This window comes from Engraulis encrasicolus, chromosome 2 (assembly GCF_034702125.1).
Source record: "Engraulis encrasicolus isolate BLACKSEA-1 chromosome 2, IST_EnEncr_1.0, whole genome shotgun sequence".
Lineage (NCBI taxonomy): Eukaryota > Metazoa > Chordata > Actinopteri > Clupeiformes > Engraulidae > Engraulis > Engraulis encrasicolus.
In genome coordinates this window covers 22,972,497-22,990,722 of record NC_085858.1, presented here as the reverse complement: position 1 = coordinate 22,990,722, position 18,226 = coordinate 22,972,497, and the positions used below count along the sequence as shown (strand labels likewise).

General features: G+C 46.2%; 1 protein-coding gene across 1 annotated transcript in view; it reads right to left on the bottom strand.

The window, feature by feature from the left end:
* The window catches only part of cep112 (centrosomal protein 112), a 246,665-nt gene that overhangs the window by 161,068 nt on the left and 67,371 nt on the right, over nt 1-18,226 (bottom strand). Inside the window, exons 12-16 of the mRNA XM_063184029.1 lie at nt 10,665-10,819; nt 9,877-10,006; nt 8,319-8,411; nt 7,965-8,024; nt 2,903-2,982 (exon numbers count right to left, since the gene is read on the bottom strand). Of these exons, the coding sequence (XP_063040099.1) occupies nt 2,903-2,982; nt 7,965-8,024; nt 8,319-8,411; nt 9,877-10,006; nt 10,665-10,819 (518 nt within the window). The remainder of the gene's footprint in view (nt 1-2,902; nt 2,983-7,964; nt 8,025-8,318; nt 8,412-9,876; nt 10,007-10,664; nt 10,820-18,226) is intronic.

Here is an 18,226-nt window from a genome sequence, read left to right as displayed (position 1 = left end):
TCTCTTTCTCTTCTTCATTTGTGTGTTTGGAATCTGTGAGCTCTGCGTTTAATTGGGCAGAACTCATTGGGCTCTCATTAGGGCTTGCCTAATCTAAGTGTGACCTGGTAATGCGGTAATGTGTGTTATTAATTACGTCCAGGAATGTGCAAGTGCCGGGTGTTCGGGCCCCTCCAAAGGCCCCCAAGTGCATGCTGGGTCCAGCAGCCTTTCAGCGCCTTCGGAGAGGATTTATGGAGGATCAGGGCGCCTTTGCCGTGGATTAGCACCAAAAAAGATAGAAGACTGGCCATCTTATTAAGCGGCAGGGGCTCGGGTCGGCTCCGTTTGAAAACGTGCCGGCAAGATGTGGCGCGCGGCGTGGCGAGACATGCTGATGATAAGAAAGGAAATGCCCATGGATGCTTGCTTGCTGTGGGAGGGAGGGAGAGACCAGCCCATCTGCACCCAGATGTGTGGTGGTGTATTGCTGGCATTCGGGCAGCCCCTCATGGGGTAACTATGCAAGAAAAAGTGGCTTTTCCACCAGGCCTGGGCATCATCCAGCACAGTCACGGACAGCCCTGTGTGTAATCAATACACAGCGAGACTGCTTAACAGCTTGCCTAGGGAGCACCGCATACGTACGTACGTCTTTGGCAAGATCTAAGAGCGAACAGATAGTAAACAAGGCCATAACAATGTGGGAAGGAGGGGGGAGAGGAGAAGAGCCCAGGCCCAGTGAGTGAGCAAGCTGACGTCATCTCAATTTCTGGGGAGTTTGGTCGGTTTCTGAGAATGGTGGTGGTGGTGCTGGTAGTGGTGCAGGGGCAAGAGAGAGAGAGAGAGAGAGAGAGAGAGAGAGAGAGAGAGAGAGAGAGAGACAGAGAGAGAGTGAGAGAGAGTGAGAGAGAGAGAGAGAGAGAGAGAGAGAGAGAAGGAAGAGAGAAGGAAGAGAGAAGGAGGAGACTGAGCATTCAAACATGATTTAACGCCTGTGGTAAGAGCGTGTCAAACGTGGCTACAGCTGCTACGAGTTAAAGCCAAGTGGAAATTCTCTTCTACACACCCCGCCCCCCTTCCCTCCATTCCGCCCTCTCTCTCACTGCCGAGCAGACATGAAAGAGCGGCCTAGGTATGCCAAGGCCAGACAAACAATACACACCACTCTAATGGGAAGCGTGTGATGTCTCTGCCATGCATGATAACATACAGGCACAGCACAGAACATCTCCGTACAGCACAGCAAAGCTCATCACAGCAACCCACAGACGCAGACCAGTCTAAAACAACTACATAGCACAGACCAACTTTACGCAACACACAACGCATAGTTACTACCTGGCCCCATGCAGGACCGCACAGACTAGGTATGGCTGCAGCCTGGGGCCTCCCACCTGTCAGGGGGGCCCTGAATGGCCAAAAGTGGAAAAATTACAAAAATGTGACAAGATGCACATATTGAAAAATTCATCTGTGTCGAGTTAAGTTGGCAGACGTGCTATCCTTAATTCCTAGCTCGTAATTATGACACTGTCTATGTACATTTGTTACGAAATTTGCCCTCCAGGCGGGCCCACAGCAACCTGTTGCAGTAGCGGCCCCAGGCAATCTTAATCCGGCCCTGAACCCATGTCAACTTCCATTGCTCTACTGATACCAAACAAAAGGAGGCCACTACAGTCCGGAGGCACAGACAGGGGGCGCTACACCATGTGGGGTGTCAGCAGGATCCTGAGGCAGAGGACATGTTTCTAATCACAGGAGAGCAGCAGCTGTCTCATTGAGCACGGGTATTAGGAGTACACCTTAGGAGTACACATTAGGTGACCTCCCTGCCAAGTGACCCTCTGATGAAGACGGAAGTAACACCGTTGAAACATGTCAGGTAAAAGATAAAAACGTTTACATGTCTAAGGCAAAAGAAAATCTTAAGTGATTAGGAGGAGGCGAGACCAAGGACAACGGGCACCTCCAGTGTTTGCTAATGTGTCACTTGGATACACTGTTGCATTTAGAGAGCATTTTGTGTGCTACGGCCCTACAAAGGCAACGTGCAGTAACTACCAATTTTGTCAAAATTGATTTATGACTGAAAATGGCCTTCTTCACACCTCCTTTATCTTGTGACAAAGCCTTATAGTCCAAATGTGTCCCGTTTTAAAGATATGGCTATGTCACATTAGCCTGGCTCTCGCGAGACCCCTAGTGCTTCGTGCATCTTCGTTACACTTCGTAACAACCATCGAGTGAGAACCAGGTTAATGTCACATTTGCAGTAACTACAATAATATCCAACCTAATACCAAGGCTTTGAAGGCATTGTCCTCAGTTTCAATATCGGCGTAGTTACAGCACTTTGCCTTTGTAGGGCAGTGCAGTTCTCTAATTAGCCAATTATGCTGTACATTATTTCTCAAATTGACTTTGTACTGGAAACTGACATCATAACCCATATATTGTGTTGTGGCTAAATCTCTTCTTTCTTGCTATTAACAAAGAGGAGTGGATCGCACTGGGGTTGACATTGACAAAGGCAACAGCCGAAACTTTTGTCTACACTTCTGCTGCTATGTAAAAAATTAAAAATTAAGAAGAAGAAAAGAAGAACTCGAGTGCGATCCACTTTTTCACCTTTTAAGTTATTCAACTGGAGACGCACCACACGGAAGAGCGTGGTGTATCTGACCTACTACTTCTATTACACAAAGAGGATGAAAGCATAAAACATTACAACACATAAAGATGTCCCCGCAACACGACATAACCCAAAGGCATTTTCTCTCAGTTTCTATTTTTTTTCATACACGAATTTGCCTTTTCTAGGAAATTATAGACGCAATATCATTCATCACCCCCATCCCCCACCCTCGTTGGCCCTCTGTCTTGGAATAGAAGTTGAGGTAAACAAAATAAAAGTCACCTGAGTGCTTCCTGAAGGTCGGCTTCCTTCCTGCGGGCCTCCGAGCGCTCTCTGTCCAGCTCCCCCTGCAGCCCCCGCACCTGTGTGGCCAGCAGAGCAGAGCAGCCAGGGACCACCAGCAGAATAGCAATCAGTTTCATACGCCAAGAACACTTACGGTATATTTCCCAACATAACCTGCTTTGATTCACACATGAACTTAAGTGCCACCCCATTCCTAACCCATAGGGTTCAATGTGATGGCACCTCTGTGGCGAGCAGCGAGCAAGGACCAGCAGAATAGCAATCAGATTCATGTAGCAAGTGCACTTATGCATACTAGGGATGCAAACGATTAATCGACTTTAATCGATCAATGAATTAATCGATCAAAAAACATTAATCGCAATTAATCGACAATTCAACTGGAAATAGAATTAATTTAAATGTGGTATTTATCTCAATTTCTAATTAAAATGTTTAGATTTAGTAGGGTTTTTTTTTTTAGAAACATTGAGATTTTGGGGAGAAAACGCCGCTTATCAATTAATCGTAAGTCAATCGATAAGGCTATCAACTAATGATTAATGAATTAATCGATAATTTGCATCCCTAATGCATACAATGATTTTGACACCGGAAGAGATGTATATATAGTATGTCTGAGTACACCCCTCACATTTCTGGAGATTTGTAAGAATATCTTTTCATGGGACACCATTACAGAAGTTTCACATTGACACAATGAACAGTATAACAGTGTACATCGTCCCCTTACAACAACTTATACAGCCGATTCAGAGAGGACGAGCAGGAAAACAATCAGCTTCATCGGCCAAGTACACTTATGCATACAAGGAGTTTGAGACTGGAAGAGATCAATATACATTCCGCATGTAAAGTAATAGGTGCAAGAGCAAATAATAACGTAAATAGCGGTGCAAATATAAGAATATACGTACAGTGCTGGCATTAAAGTGAATAGCATAAAGTGACATAAAGGGAAAAACATAGCTTATTAGCACTGTCATGATATTGTTATGGCAGAACCAATGACATACTGTTTACGACCGTCTTATAAAGAGTTGTGTTATTACACCCCCTGGCACCATACGACCATAATTACCACATTACTTTGAGGCTGGGGCTGGAAGTGTTATGTTATGTCACGTTACGTTACGTCATGCCACGTTACGTCAAGAACACATTGAAAAGAATTAGCTTTTCTTTTGCTGCGCTGCTGCGTCTGATGTTGTAGTTAGTTCCATTGATTATTGGGGAAGTTAGTCATCACAGCAGATACGACTTAACGCATCCAGTGTAGACTCAGCGTAATCATCAGAGGTCATCTCAAGATCCCCAGCTCTTCTCCTTGGAGCTGTGATCTCACCACTCGTCCTAGCAATCCTTTAGTTCCCTTCTCCTCACCCCTTCTACAGGTCCTTTAGTTCCCTTCTTCTATTGAATGTGGCTATTCGTCAAGTTGGGCTACTGCACCGGATTAGTCAGGGGAAAGGCAGGCTTAGGGTTAGGGTTAGTAGCAGGGTTATTTATAGTAGGGAAGTGTTCTACGGAATTTGGCTATATGTCAGTCACTTAAGGAGGGGGGTTCAACTTGACAAAACAGCCCCGCTTCCTTTCCTCTTCCTCCTCCAGACCCTGTGCTCCCTTTAAATCCTCCCCTCCTGCACTTCATGCATTGGGGGGGGGCTCCTGTCAAGGGTGCCTCTGTGCAGGTGGGGGCATGGGTCAGAGGCAGTAGCCTTTGAGGGGTTGGGGGTGGGGGGTTGGAGGAGTGGGGAAAGGGGGCAACAGTGCACTGCCCTGCCCTGCACGGCACTACACTACACACATGCAGGTGTGTGCTGCACACATATGGCAACCTGGTTGCTCCAGATGTGCGATGGCTGGGGTTAGCCTCAGAGCGGCGCCTCAGAGTGTCCACTCTCATTCTCGTGACTTTGATGATGAATGGAGGGTGAGGGGCGCTGGGGCACTGTAGATGAGAGGGGAGGGCTGGGGTGATGGGGGTAGGTGAAGAGAGGAGAGGAGAGGTGTGTGGAGGGCTGGGGTGATGGGGGTAGGTGAAGAGGGGGTAGGGGATATGTGTGGAGGCTGATGGCGTGGGGGTAGTGGAGTGAGGGGTGAGGTGAGGGGGGAGAGGGCTAAATGGGGGTGAGGGCGGAGGGGTCAAGATCTAGTTAAATTTACTCTGTGTGTGTGTGTGTGTGTGTGTGTCTGTGTGTGTGTGTGTGTGTGTGTGTGTGTGTGTGTGTGTGTGTGTGTGTGTGTGTGTGTGTGTGTGTGTGTGTGTGTGTGTGTGTGTGTGTGTGTGTGTGTGTGTGTGTGTGTGCTGTTTGGGTCGGGTAGAGTTGGGATATTTGGAGGTGAGGGGGGGCTAGAGTAGGTGAGGGGGGAAGCTGAGGTGAGAAGGGGTTGGGATTGGGGGGAGAGCTTGATAATTGGTAGCCTGGGAACTCCCATACTGCCTTTAGTTCTACGCAATCGTTTCGATCTGAAAGACAGTCTGGCGAGAATGACTCATAACGGCCAAGATTATGGTACCTGTGTCATAATGGCCAAGCATTCCACCCTTTACAGTTTCTCTGCCCAATCAGAGAGCAGGGCAGTGTGTCATAATAGCCAAGTATTCTGCCCCCTACGGAATTTACAATAGGCAACTCCCCAGACCTAACCTCACTTGTGATTAGGTCTGGTGTTAACCAGGCAAGATAATTGGTGCAGGTCACGTGCAGATTCTTTTGAATATTAGCAGAGTAGAGTTGGGACTAGGCAGGGTAGATGATGGGGGAGGGAGGTTATGGAGAGGGGAGACTTTGCTCATTGGCAGAGGCCAGGTGTTGGTGGGGCAGCGGTGAGGTGGTCAAGATCCTGTTAAATGTTGATAGGGTAGAGTTGAGGAGAGTGGAGTTGAGGAGGTAGGTGAGCAGTTGGGGTAGTTGAGGGGGTGTAGACTAGGTCAGGGGGGAGGTGATGGTGGAGGTTGCTTATTGGCAGAGGCCAGTTGCTGTTGAATGTCGATAGGGTAGAACTGGGGAGAGTGGAGTTGAGGGGGGGAGGTGGACAGACTAGATAAGCGGGTATAGTGTGTGGATGTGGGGTGGAGGGGGGGTCAGGATTGCTAGTTGAAGGAGGCCAGGTGTGTCGGGGTCAAGATCCTGTTGAATGTTCATCGTGTAGGGTTGGGATATTCGAGGGGGGAGAGAGGTGGCTGTGTGTGTGTGTGTGTGTGTGTGTGTGTGTGTGTGTGTGTGTGTGTGTGTGTGTGTGTGTGTGTGTGTGTGTGTGTGTGTGTGTGTGTGTGTGTGTGTGTGTGTGTGTGTGTGTGTGTGGACGGGGGGTTCAGGGTTGCTTGTTGGCAGACGCCAGGTGTATGGGTCAAGATCCTATTGAATGTCGATAGGGAAGAATTGGCAAAGTCGAGGTGGAGGTAGGAGGGGGAGGCGTGGCTAGACTAGGTGGGGGGTGGGGGGTTGGATGGGGGTTTGCTAGTTGGCGGAGGAGGCCAGGTGTATGGGTCAAGATCCTATTCAATGTCGACAGGGAAGAATTGGAATAGTCGAAGTGGGGGAGGAGGGGGAGGCGTGGCTAGACTAGGTGGGGGGGGGGGTTGTGTGATGGGAGCGGGGGGGTTTGCTAGTTGGCGGAGGAGGCCAGGTGTTTGGGTCAAGATCCTGTTGAATGTTGGCCTGCCCCGCTGGACAGGGGCCATTTCATTAAGGGCCTGCTACTTTTACGGCGGGGCCGGGGAGGCTTTGAAGCGGCCCCCGAATGACGCGCCGGCTGCTTGGCAGGTCGCACCACGGGTGAGTGAATTACTAAGGGCTGTTAAGTACGCCTCAGACACTGGTGACAATCACTGGACCCTGCACGCGCACACACGCACGCACGCACGCACGCACGCACGCACGCACGCACGCACGCACGCACGCACGCTCTCTTTCTCTCTCTCTCTCTTTCTTTCTCTCTCTCTCTCTCTCTCTCACACACACACTCTTTCTTTCTATCTCTTCTACACACAATATTTCTCCCTCAATCTGTCCGATTCCCTCTCTTCCTCCCTCCCTCCATGTCTTTGACTCTCTTCCTCCCTCTTTCTTCCTCTCTCTCTCTCTCTCCATCTTTGTCCTCCTCTTTTTTAAAAGCGAGTTACCCCACTTGACCCAGTGAGGGCCCGGGCTCCTCATATAAAGGCCCTCTGGGAGACGTGTTTTATGAGTTGAATGCTACTTTGAACAAGGCAGAGGTACCAAATCAAAGCAGATTCAAACTAGCGGGGCCAAAGGGCTGGCTTTCATCTCGACTTCTAAACTGGGCCCTCTCTCTCTCTCTCTCTCTCTCTCTCTCTCTCTCTCTCTCTCTCTCTCTCTCTCTCTCTCTCTCTCTCTCTCTCTCTCTCTCTCTCTCTCTCGCTCTCTCTCTCTCTCTCTCTCTCTCTCTCTCTCTCTCTCTCTCTCTGCGTTTAAAGCTGATTACCGCCGGTGAGATTGAGAGGGCTTCTCTTTCATGCCGTGACATTCAATAGATCCTCCAGAGGACGAGTGTTTTGCCGCTCTGTGGACAGTTCACTCCACCCAACACTCATCTCATCCATCCATCCACCCATCCATCCAAACAGCACAAAACACACACCTGCTAGCAATGATCAGAACAGTGTGTGTGTGTGTGTGTGTGTGTGTGTGTGTGTGTGTGTGTGTGTGTGTGTGTGTGTGTGTGTGTGTGTGTGTGTGTGTGTGTGTGTGTGTGTGTGTGTGTGTGTGTGTGTGGTGTTTAGTGGTGTCCTTATGTACATATTATGAATTGCGGACATAAATAAAGCAGTTATAGTAGTAGTAGTAGTAGTAATGTGTGTGTGTGTGATGTTTATCTGTGCGTGTGTGATGTTTAGCTGTGTGTGTGTGTGTGTGTGTGTGTGTGTGTGTGTGTGTGTGTGTGTGTGTGTGTGTGTGTGTGTGTGTGTGTGTGTGTGTGTGTGTGTGTGTGTGTGTGTGTGTGTGTGTAGTGGTGTGTGTGTGCATGTCTGTGTCTGCGTGCGTGTGTGTGTGTTGACTTAACCTCATACCTTTAGCTCGTTGTTGAACTGCAGGTCAGTCATCTCCTTTTGAGACTTGTTCTCCAGGTCCTGCAGTGCACACACACACACACACACACACACACACACACACACACACACACACACACACACACACACACACACACACACACACACACACACACACACACACACACACACACACACACACACACACACACACACACACACACACACACACACAGATACAAACACACAGACGCACACAGACGCAACATTGTAAAATGTGGTCCTAGAATGTCTCTAATGAATCAATTTTTCCAATCACTGATGCTAGATGTGTGTATTCCATAGCATATGGGCCGCGTCTGGGCCGAGTCTCACCCGTATCTGCTTGGTCCTGCGGTGCTCGCTCTCCTGTAGCTGTTCCTTCAGCTTGGAGCCCACCCCCTCCAGCCCCGCGATCACCTCAGATGCCTGCACACACACACACACACACACACACACAACCAAGCATTTGGTATTTAAGTTCAAGTTCAAGTTTATTTAGCCATATCAACAGTATAAAAATACAGTTGTTAGGAATGTTACTTGGTGTGCTCACACAACAACACAACAAAAGACACTAAACTGGGGGGGGGGTATGAAAGAAAAACAGGGGGGTACATAAATAAATAAACAGGGAATGGCATACAAAACATTGGAGACGTAGAAAAGTGCAATGGAATATTTAAAGTGCATGGTATGTACAGAACAGTAGTAGCATTGTGCAAAGTAACAAAGGATATTTATATGATTTATGATTTATAAATTCACATTGTGTACACCAGTATGGACATAATATCTTACATAAACATGAGGTTGAATTTAAAACACAGTGGGAGTGATGATCGCAGCAAAAACAGGAACTAGATATGTCAGAACAAGAGGGGGAGAAGCACCAAGAGATGTGGTCCACCATTTGGATTCAATATAGGTCTGCATGTCCTTGTCAAAACCATTACACTCGTTAAACTGGCAAAATGCAATCTTTTAACGTCGCATATGATGATGAAATTTTGCCCTGTACAGCAGTAAAGCATACCGCTCTGGATCACAGATGTAAAAAAAAATAAAATAAAAAAGATTATTTGGGCACTAGCAATAATCCTAAAGAACGTGTACACTGGTCACCTCTAATAGCAACCTACGCTTACAGACTGCCAGAAGTCATTATTTCTCTATGACGGGTCTAATTCACCAGGGGTGAAGCGACCAGGGCGACCAGAGCGAAATCCAGCGATTACAAGTCAGCTAATATTATGGTAATGAGCTACGACGTGGTTCAGGGAAAATCAATTGGAATGTTCATATCTCCGAATGTCCCAGGCTGACAAGCCAGAGCCGTTATGTGATTAGCTAAATCAAACATGTCAATGTCATGTCCAAGACGAAAGAAGCGAATTCATGGCGAAACTTCTTCAACGATCTCAGCTATTCGGGTGGCTTAGGTGGATTCTAGTAGTTTGAGCCCGGCTTAAAGGGACAGTTTGGTCAATTTCAACATGCAGTTGTACTGCTCACGCTACCCTTGACTTGTCAGTACCTGGTGATGCCACATTTTTCGGCTCAGCCCTTTCCGAGATATGAGCAATTCTAATGGGGGCAGCGTTTGTTTACATTTTTAAAAAATGAAACATAGGCCAACTTTGCTAGTTGTCTGCTGATGTTTTTGGGAATAAATAAAAATGTTTTTTTGAAATGTAAACAAAGAGCTGCCCCCATTACAATGACCAGGATCACGGAAACGGCTGAAGAAGAAGAAAAAAAATCTCAGGCACTGACAAGTCCAGGGTAGTGTGAGCATTACAACTGCATGTTGAAATTGACCAAACTGCATTGTGACAGCGCTTCTCAACTCCTACTGAAGACATGTAGGTAATATTGCCTCTTCCTACTGTACCTTAGCGGTGGAGAGCACGTGCTCCTTCTGGTAGTGGGTGAGGTCTGCCTCGTGGTTGGCCTTCAGCTTGCGGATACTCTCCTCATGCTGCTCCCTCTGCTGCTCAGCCTCATGTTGCTGCTCTGCACACCTGAAGACACAAACGCACACACGCACGCACGCACACACACACGCACGCACACACACACGCACACGCACGCACGCACACACACACGCACGCACGCACGCACACACACACACAGGCACGCACACGCACACGCATACACACGCACACGCACGCACGCACACACACACACGTACGCACGCACGCACACACGCACACGCACACACATGCGCACACACACACACGGTTCAATTGGGACTCATGCATCATCCCTCAGCTTGCAGGTGCATCACAGTGGGACGAACATCCAAGCAGTTTTTAAACATTTATTTCGTGCAAACACAAACACGCACATTGACAGGCACATAAGCACCCTAACACATTTATTTGCACAGATGACAGGTGGATAGGGTATTGGAGAAAATAATTGTACATCATTATCATAATGGGTGGAAATAAAGTTTAGCTGCAGTGGTAAGAAGTTCTGAGAAATCGAGAGAGAAAAATGGTATATGTGGAAATTACTTTGCAAAAAAATAGACAAAATGGTAAATGCACTACACCTTTTCTAATATTCTGCACCCAAACGTCCCCTTAACAACTCAGCATCTCTGCGTGTGCGCGTGTGCATGTGTGTTCTCTTTGTCTACCTTCACATTGTACTCTGTACGGTGTGTTGCTCTACCTGCGGTTGGCCTCCTGCAGCTCAGCACTGATGGCTGCGATGTTGATCTCCAGCTCGGCCTTCTCCTGGGTGAGTTTCTGGCGGAGGCTGTTGCCGTTCTCCACCTCCACCGTCAGCTGCTTCACGCGGGCCTCCAGCTCCCGAGCCAGCTGCTCCTGCAGGGCAGCACCGAAACAAGCAGGCTAGTTCAGGGTAGTTCAGATGATCTACGTGGCAAATTGTATCCAACTGTCTGTGACTTGGAATACACAAAATTGATAGCGATGGTATCCATGAAAAAGTTCAAATTTGCAAAAAGGGCAACTGGACGCACTGGACATTGGAGGTCAACAAAAACCCAAATCTACAACAAAAACTTGGCGATAATGGCGTCGCAGGAGCTTTTTTTTACAGCCACAGTGAAGAGATAACAACGAATGGTTGGGAGAGAGATATGAAGGAGGACCTGAAGGAGGACTTAACATCTATCAGCGAAATTGGGTAGTGGTCGGAAAAAAAAGTTAATTTAGCCCTGATAACCATGTACTGTATGTGTGTGTAAACAAAGTGTACTGATGCTGTATGTGCAGCACATACTGTAGGTTTGCACATCTGTGTATTGATATGCACAATATGATACTGATCTACATAACAACAAGCATAATTGCCAGCTTATGCTACCTTATGCACAATCAGTCATTCAAATATCTAAGGTCAAGTGCACCCTTCAAAACAACAACAACCACCACCCTCATCATGAATGAACTGACATTAAAAATAGCACAACACCACACATACACATATATTATATTGTTTTGCAAAGTGCAACCAAGATAAACAAACAAACAAACAATAAATAACTCTCTGAACACTGTGCGGGCACCTGTACCGTGCTGCTTAGAAACAAAAGCTTGAGCTCGAAACCAACCAAGCGTTGCAATGCAGACAGCACGTCTCTGGAGGCTTTCTGCAGTAAACTTCAGGGAAGCCGAGATCTGAGCGCCAGGGAACAGACAAAAAAAGGGGTTCAATCTGATAGGAACTGCTGTGTCTTTTTTGAACTACACAAAACTCGGCACGATAGGAAAGGGTAGAAAAAAGAGGCACGCTTGATGTTTAAGAAGCATCTTAACAAACTCTTCTGAGCAGCACTGTCTTTAGATCTTCTCCTTACCCCGAACTCCGTCACACCACAGCACACCACACCACACACACCCATCCTTTGCCCCACATACACACAAACACTTACACATACACGCACACGCACACGCACGCACACGCGCACACACACACACACACACACACACACACACACACACACACACACACACACACACACACACACACACACGCATGCGCACAGTCATGCACGCACACACAAACACACACACACACTTTCTTCTTTTCACTTCTAACTTCACTTTTGCAGCAGTACAATCTTGTGACTACAGTACTGTAGTATGTGACTAGACGGGTCTTATTAGAAGAAGTCTCTACGTGGCCATATGCATTTGTGCATGAGCATGCATGTGAGTGTGTGTATATGAAGTTGAAGGAGAGGATTGTGCACATCCCAGGGAAAGGTGCAGGACGAAGGTCAACTTTAGTTTTCAGAGTGAGGAGTCACACTTAGAATCCTTTTTGCTGCCATGAAAAAATAAAACACAACAAAAAGGATTCTAAGTGTGCGGACTCCTCACTCTGAAAACTACCGTGTGTATATGTAGATCTTTGTGTGTGTGTACTGTATGTGTCAGCATGTGTGTGTCTGTGTGCGTTTGTACCCGATAGCATACATGAGCGAGTGCTTCCAATGCATTCAGATTCTGAAAATCGCTTAATCAAAACCAGGAAGGCTCGTTTGAAAGCGACGCCTACTGATGATTTAGGGCCTAATCTTTTAATCAGTGGGAGCGGCGTGCCTGTCAAGCCCCATCAGGACCACAGGAGGCACATCCTCTCCCCAGACTCTCCTCTCACCCTCTGCTCTCCTCTCTCTCTGTCTCTTCTTCTCTCCCAAGATTCCCATCTCTCTCCCCTCCTCTCATCTGTTCTTCTCTCCACAGATTCCTCTCTCTCCTCTCCCTTCTCTCTCCCCTCCCTTGCTCTCCTCAGGCTCTCCTCTCCCTCTGCTCTCCCCTCTCATCAGATTGTCCTCTCTCTCCTTCTTCTTCCCTCCCCTCTCTTTCCCTCTCCTCATCTCTATCCTCAACTCTCCTCCTCTCTCTATCTCTCTCTCTCTCTCTCCTCTCTTCTACATCCGGGCGGTGGGGAGCACACTCACTCAGGGCCTGACTGACATGCAAGCTAATGGCAGACAGCTGGGACCCCGGAGAGAGACAGAAGGAGGGAGGAGAGAGAGTAAGAGAGAGAGAGAGTGGGAGAGAGAGGGATGCGAACGAATGAATGTGTGTGAATGTAAGTGAGGATAAAGGAAAGGGAAAGGGCGAGAGAGGGCAGATCGAAAGAGATAGGGTGAGAGCACACATAAGGGCGGTGGAAGGACAGAAAAGGCGCACGTGCCCCAATATGAATTAACATGAGAGAGAGAGAGAGAGAGAGAGAGAGAGAGAGAGAGAGAGAGAGAGAGAGAGAGAGAGAGAGAGAGAGAGACAGACAGACAGAGAGAGAGAGAGACAGAGACAGAGACAGAGACAGAGAGACTGAGAGACAGAGAGGAAGATTGTTCATTTGCAGTTGAGGGTGCCGACTGAGGCCAGCCATGCATGCTGAGCTGAGCAGCATGGTCCCTGGTGCTGCTGTCTGGCTGGGCCGGGGCGGCACCCCTCCTCACTGCACGCTTGGCCCAGCGCTGCAGAGTAGTAGACGTGGCCAAGATTAGCGCTGTCAGGGAATGAGAGCATAACGCCTCAGAGGGACGAGCGAACAGCTAATTGAGCTGATATGATGGAGATCAAGCCTGCCAACAACATCTCTCTGTCTGTCTGTCTGTCTTAAAGAGATGATGCTATTACCCTTCAGCTTCTCAGGGATTTGAATTCGGATTTCATTTTTTAAGCATTTGGTGGAAGGCCTGGCAGTATGCCATATTTTTTTTGCTCATGACATATTCTCCCCTAGCTGATCATGTTTGACCCTCACAAATCACTTTCAGTTTGTGGAGTATGGCATGCTCTTATCCAGATAGTTTGTTGGCTTCTTGGGTTTGGGTGCTCTTTAGTCCAAGGTATAGTATAGAGCTGGGCGGTATACCTTTAAAAAAACGTGATCTCGGTTTACACTACACAAGGTTCTCTTTTTAATGAGAGACGGTTTTGTTGTTGTTGTTTATAGCCTACTATGTTATGTGCGTGAGCTTCATACTCCGTGTCACACTTCCAAAGATTCTTCTAATTCATGAGTCTCTGACACTTCATTTCAACTCTGCTAAGTCCACTGTTGTTGCTGTTCTACTAGGGAATGTCACCACAATGTAAGATGTTGATTGAACTAATAAAATAATTGGTTAATCGCGCTAGAGGCTAGTGAGGGTGAAACATGATGAACACACATGGCATGGATGAATCATGACAAACATTTCAATTCATTTAGCCTACCTTTAATCTCACAAAGTTAAATAAAAGGCAATTATATGTGGTGCTATGTTAACGGGCTACAACAGTTAGGCCTATCTGATTCTTAACTGTATTTAATTACCACCCAACTGTGTGTGCAGCACTGCTGTTTAAGACTGCTTATAAGTTAAAGTAGCCTAGATTTCAAATGCAATGGGCAGACAAGATACGTTGCTACATTGCTATATTTGTTTGAAATGATTTGGGGGCAAAATAGGAGCGAAACACATCGCAATATGACACAAACTACGGGACAAAATACCTTCTACGTTGGATTTGGACTTTAATTCAAAGACAATATGCACACAATGTCAAGTAAATCCGTTTGTTTTCCGTGTCTGTCTTCAGTCTGTTTCGTTTCTGTCCCACTGTTGTTTACTCCCTAGTCCAGCGGCAGCGCAACACGCCGGATGTGTTGCCAGGTGTAGAACGACAAATAAGCAATTAGTGTTGCCAGGTGTAGAACGAAATAAGCTGTTTTGGGCTGTCTTGAAAAAAGCCCAAAACGGCTGCTTATAATCATTTAACCCTTCTTCCTTGAAAAATCTATGGCACTCTGGTCAAGATGTTAGGCTATTTTATGAGATGCTGCATTTTCTCTAATTTGAGACTTTGTTGGATAGGGAAATATAAATTATAAATTGTAGAAAATATTATTGAAATGAAAAAAATGATAAAATGTAAATGGAGATTAATTTAAATTCATGATTTTATCTCATTTTAACATTTAATTTCAGTCTTTTTTAGATTTGGGGGGAAATCGTCGCATATCAAAAAACCGTGCAGAAAACCGTGATATCAATTTTCATCAAGAAAACCGTGATGCTATTTTTTTCCAAAACCGCCCAGCCCTAGTATAGTACTTCCAGGATCAAAAAATGAGAATACATTTTCTGACTGCCCTGAAGAAGGCACTCATGCCGCTATGCGTGGGCCTTGTTTTTAATATGTCCATGTAGGACCTGTCATATTAATAAAGACATTTTTATTTGGAGTGCCTTAGTCAGAGAATTTATTCTCATTTTTTGATCCTCACAAATCACTATTTCTTTCTTTCTTCCTGATACTGGCAATTTAAGAGCAGATGGACTGACAGTTGTCTTTCAAGGAACTGTCTTTTCACACATTTTGACTTAATGTGCTTTACCTACATGTCACTTTGGATGCAATTACACCACCATCACAGCAAAACTAACATTATGCAACATTTTTAAAACAATTCAGGCTTGGGGAACAATGTATTCCACGTGTGACTGATTAATAAAGAATTAATATATTTGGTGACTCATTCATTGAATAATTGAAAATGATCCAGGACAACGTTATGCCTATCCCATCACTACAAGGTTGACTTCTACCACTCACAGAGTGCATACGCTTTATCTAACGTTACACCTACGCAAATGCCAGTTAAATTCTTTGGAAATGTGAGTGTGTGACAGCTCTGACACTGCTGATGGTGGGGCAGTGTTGATAACGAGACGAGTTTCAGACACTGCAGTGAGGCCTCAACGATGATTATTTCAATAAAACCTTTATGGTTGTCATCACAATGATGGACAGCGCATATTCACTCAATCCTGCAGTTTTTTTAAAGATTTTTTCCCCTAATATTTGTTTTGTTCTCGGAACTGCCAGCAGCCCCTACCATTCAGGCATACAGGCATGCCATCCATTCTCCCCCATCAGTCCTCTCCCCCCACTTCAAGTGTCTCCTGTCAGACACTCATAGCTTCCAGAGCCATGATATGATGGCTGTCAACAGCTTTAAACACTCGCTTATCTCCCACGTGTCTTACTGAAGACTGCAGCACACTGGATCACTGGTCAGACAACAATGGTGGCGAGCCTCACTCAATTATGTCTCAACGAGAGAAAGAATGAGCGCGTGGCGTGTTGATTCACACCCAAGTCGTCAAGTCATTCCAAACAAGGGATTGTTTCATAAGACTGCAATCAAACTAAAAAAGGAAAAAAATGGACAAAAAGAAAGAAGATGAAAAAAGACTTCTGTGTTTTGTGTGCGATGTCATGAGTCAGGACAAGTTGGCAGCCAGAGGGAAATGCCGTCGGCACACTCCAGGAGCACACAATAGGCTGCCTTTCATTCTCCATACATGCGTTTGATACGCGCCAAATGAAATTGATTATGTGCAATTCATCTGGCGCATTTGTAATGCGACCACACCAAACATTGATGAATCCAAAGAAGCACAGTACTGCAGCTTAATGGCGAAGCATCTGTTCCAAGGCAACACAATCCAACTCTTTCTTCTATTTTTGCATCTTCCCCTTGTTCTAGATTTGTCAGTTTCTGTTTTTTTCCCCCTTTGCACACCGTTGGTTTGCATGTCTCTGAGTGACAGTGGTTTTGTACCTCACACACAAGCCTTTGGAATATCAGATATCTGCACGGTGAAAGACACTTCAAAAGCTCGGCAGAAATATATGCAGCGAGTTCAATGCGCAAAAAGAATGCAAAGGATGCTATCTCAATCAATCTTCCATTCCCTTCTGCTGGTTAGCAATGCACGACACGTGACTTCTTTTCACCGGGCTTGACGACTCGCATTCTCTCTTGAAGTCTCCTCCGTTCACTCCAACATACAAAAGCGTGTTATTTCTCACTGCCTCTCAAAAGAGGCCATTATTCTTGCCATGCGCAAGGGGAAAAAATCATGCTTGGACAAATTTTCGCAGCAGACAGGAATGTTCCAGAAGACACCAGCCCTGGCAACCATGCCACCGCAATTTGCCAACCGCAACACCTGAAAGTCAAGGATGCGGCAGGTAAAGCAGAGAATGAAAACCTCAAATGCTAAGGCACATTATGCATGCATTTAGAAAGGTGGAGTGGGGGGACGAGAGACGAGGGGAGAAAACGGACGCCACTAAATTGTTTCTGTCTGGCAATGCCCATTCATTTCAGCACACGAAAATAGTGTAGGTGGAAACCCAAGCTGGCCATGTCTTCTCAGATACAAATAGAAATACCCATCAAATTCCTCCCCACTGGAGGGCTGCGTAAACAAAGAGGACTACGGAAGATGGGTGTGGAAAGTGTAGGGTGTAACAGGTTGTAAGGCAGGCCTATTCAACTGGCGGCCCGAGGGTCACATGCGGCCCAGATGCAGTCCACATGCGGCCCAGACGTGGCCCCCAACTGTAGCAGTACGCATTTCAGTTCTGATACTGCAGTACAACACGTGATTTTCTTATGATTCTCCTGCTTGTCTTGTACATTCACATTGAATGTGGTTAGGGATTAGATCAGAAGAACATGTTAAAAATAGTTTGCAGACTACTGATTTGAAGTGTCATTACCGTGTTAGTGATGGCTGAAAAGGTGCGGCCCAACTTAAGTTCTTGGTTTTGAAATGTGTCCCAGATGAAATTCTAATTGAATAGCCCTGTTGTAAGGTGTAGGATGTGTAGGGGAGTGTGGGGGTAGGTAGGGCGTGGCAATATGACGATATACTGTATATATATCGGTATCGTGGTAGAAACATGTCTATATCGTGAAACATGTCCTCTATCGTTTCTATCATGATAAACTAATTCCATCCATTATTACAGCTAATGTACAATTTAATATAATTTAGTAACATTTCGTGTTGCCACTATGCACACTGTAACCTGTAAATAAGTTGTCAATAATTGGAAAAAGGTGAATAAAAAGATTCATTTTTAAAGAAATGTGGCTTTGAGACACGAGAAAACAAAGACAATAACTGAAAACATACGTAATTGCGGTATATCGTTATCATAAAGTAAGCTTAATCCATATCGTGATACATGTTTTCCCCCCCATATTGCCCAGCACTAGGTGTAGGGTGTAAAGGTGTAGGATGTGTAAGACATAAGGGAGTGTGGGGGTAGGAATGCATTCAAATGGATGGCTATTGTGACATGACATCCCCCACCCCCCTCCATCCATATACCTCTGAAAAGCCTCCCTTCTTTCTTCTGAAAGCAAAAGTGCAGTCTGAAGACATAAAAAAGAAAAGA